A 1,945-nucleotide genomic window follows, 5' to 3' on the forward strand; every position below is an offset into this window, starting at 1 on the left:
TACCACTGTCCCCGTCTCCCCCCTCTCTACCACTGTCCCCGTCTCCTCCTCCTCTCTACCACTGTCCCCGTCTCCTCCTCCTCTCTACCACTGTCCCCCATCTCCTCCTCTCTACCACTGTCCCCGTCTCCTCCTCCTCTCTACCACTGTCCCCGTCTCCTCCTCCTCTCTACCACTGTCCCCCGTCTCTCCTCCTCTCTACCACTGTCCCCCCGTCTCCTCCTCCTCTCTACCACTGTCCCCCGTCTCCTCCTCCTCTCTACCACTGTCCCCCGTCTCCTCCTCCTCTCTACCACTGTCCCCCGTGTCCTCCGTACTGTAGACGGCCTGACGTCATACAGCTCTCCTGAAGGTCAGCTGATGATGCCTCCTGGGTATCCCATTGCCAGCCTCAACGACTCCACATACGACGGCGCCCACGAACGAAGGTAGGCCTGGTGCCTGCATACACACCGTCACACACACACACACCGTCACACACACACACACACACACACCATCACACACACACACACACACATAATGAACCAGGCAACGTCAGATTTCAGAGACTTACATCTCCAGATGAAACAACAAGCCAACAAATACTACTAGAATTCGACCTGAAATGCACTAGAACTCTATATTTTACCCTGCTTTGATTTAGTTTCCCCTCCTTAATATATAAAGCGCTTTGAGCACTGGAAAAACACTATAAATCCAGTCAATTATTGTGCCTTCCTTCTCCCAAGGAAACTGTCTGGGGGGTTGGGTCAGCTGACGGACGGTGTGACTGGTCAAGATGACTTCCTGGTGACGCGGCAGTACCATGTATGGCCTGGATACGACTATGTGGGCTGGAGGAACGGGAGTCTGGGCTCTGACTATGTGGAGATGGAGTTTGTCTTTGACAAGCAAAGGAACTTCACCTCCATGAAGGTAACAAAGTGCATCCTACAGAGATGGAATGGGACAGACGAGGTTAAGGACAGAGAAGGAATGGGACAGACGAGGTTAAGGACAGAGAAGGAATGGGACAGACGAGGTTAAGGACAGAGAAGGAATGGGACAGACGAGGTTAAGAAAAGAGAAGGAATGGGACAGACGAGGTTAAAGACAGAGAAGGAATGGGACAGACGAGGTTAAGGACAGAGAAGGAATGGGATAGACGAGGTTAAGGAAAGAGAAGGAATGGGACAGACGAGGTTAAGGACAGAGAAGGAATGGGACAGACGAGGTTAAGAAAAGAGAAGGAATGGGACAGACGAGGTTAAGGACAGAGAAGGAATGGGGCAGACTGGGTTAAGGACAGAGAAGGAATGGGACAGACGAGGTTAAGGACAGAGAATGAATGGGACAGACGAGGTTAAGAAAAGAGAAGGAATGAGACAGACGAGGTTAAGGACAGAGAAGGAATGGGACAGATTTGGGATAAGAAAGAGAAGGATTGGGACAGATGAGGTTAAGAAAGAGAAGGAATGGGACAGACGAGATTAAGGACAGAAGGAATGGGACAGACGAGGTTAAGAAAAGAGAAGGAATGGGACAGACGAGGTTAAGGACAGAGAAGGAATGGGACAGACGAGGTTAAGGACAGAGAAGGAATGGGACAGACGAGGTTAAGGACAGAGAAGGAATGGGACAGACGAGGTTAAGAAAGATGGGACAGACGAGGTTAAGGACAGAGAAGGAATGGGACAGACGAGGTTAAGGACAGAGAAGGAATGGGACAGACGAGGTTAAGGACAGAGAAGGAATGGGACAGACGAGGTTAAGAAAAGAGAAGGAATGAGACAGACGAGGTTAAGGAAAGAGAAGGAATGGGACAGACGAGGTTAAGAAAAGAGAAGGAATGGGACAGACGAGGTTAAGAAAAGAGAAGGAATTGGACAGACGAGGTTAAGAAAAGAGAAGGAATGGGACAGACGAGGTTAAGGACAGAGAAGGAATGGGACAGACGAGGTTA

General features: G+C 50.1%; 1 protein-coding gene across 2 annotated transcripts; it reads left to right on the plus strand.

The window, feature by feature from the left end:
• Positions 1 to 214: 214 nt before the first annotated feature.
• On the plus strand, positions 215 to 1,629 carry LOC135567762 (discoidin domain-containing receptor 2-like). 2 transcript variants are annotated; one of them, XR_010462393.1, is made up of 3 exons: positions 215 to 428; positions 732 to 1,120; positions 1,534 to 1,629. XR_010462393.1 is itself a non-coding variant. In XM_065014985.1 (2 exons), the coding sequence occupies exons 1-2, from the start codon at positions 361 to 363 to the stop codon at positions 1,027 to 1,029; spliced, it is 366 nt and encodes a 121-aa protein (XP_064871057.1). In that variant the 5' UTR covers positions 215 to 360; the 3' UTR covers positions 1,030 to 1,395. The 2 variants fall into 2 exon arrangements, 1 of the variants encoding a protein (XP_064871057.1); XM_065014985.1 differs by lacking the exon at positions 1,534 to 1,629 and having other exon boundaries at positions 732 to 1,395.
• Positions 1,630 to 1,945: the final 316 nt, after the last annotated feature.

The sequence above is a fragment of the Oncorhynchus nerka genome, unplaced genomic scaffold, assembly GCF_034236695.1.
Source record: "Oncorhynchus nerka isolate Pitt River unplaced genomic scaffold, Oner_Uvic_2.0 unplaced_scaffold_1834, whole genome shotgun sequence".
NCBI classification, from domain to species: domain Eukaryota; kingdom Metazoa; phylum Chordata; class Actinopteri; order Salmoniformes; family Salmonidae; genus Oncorhynchus; species Oncorhynchus nerka.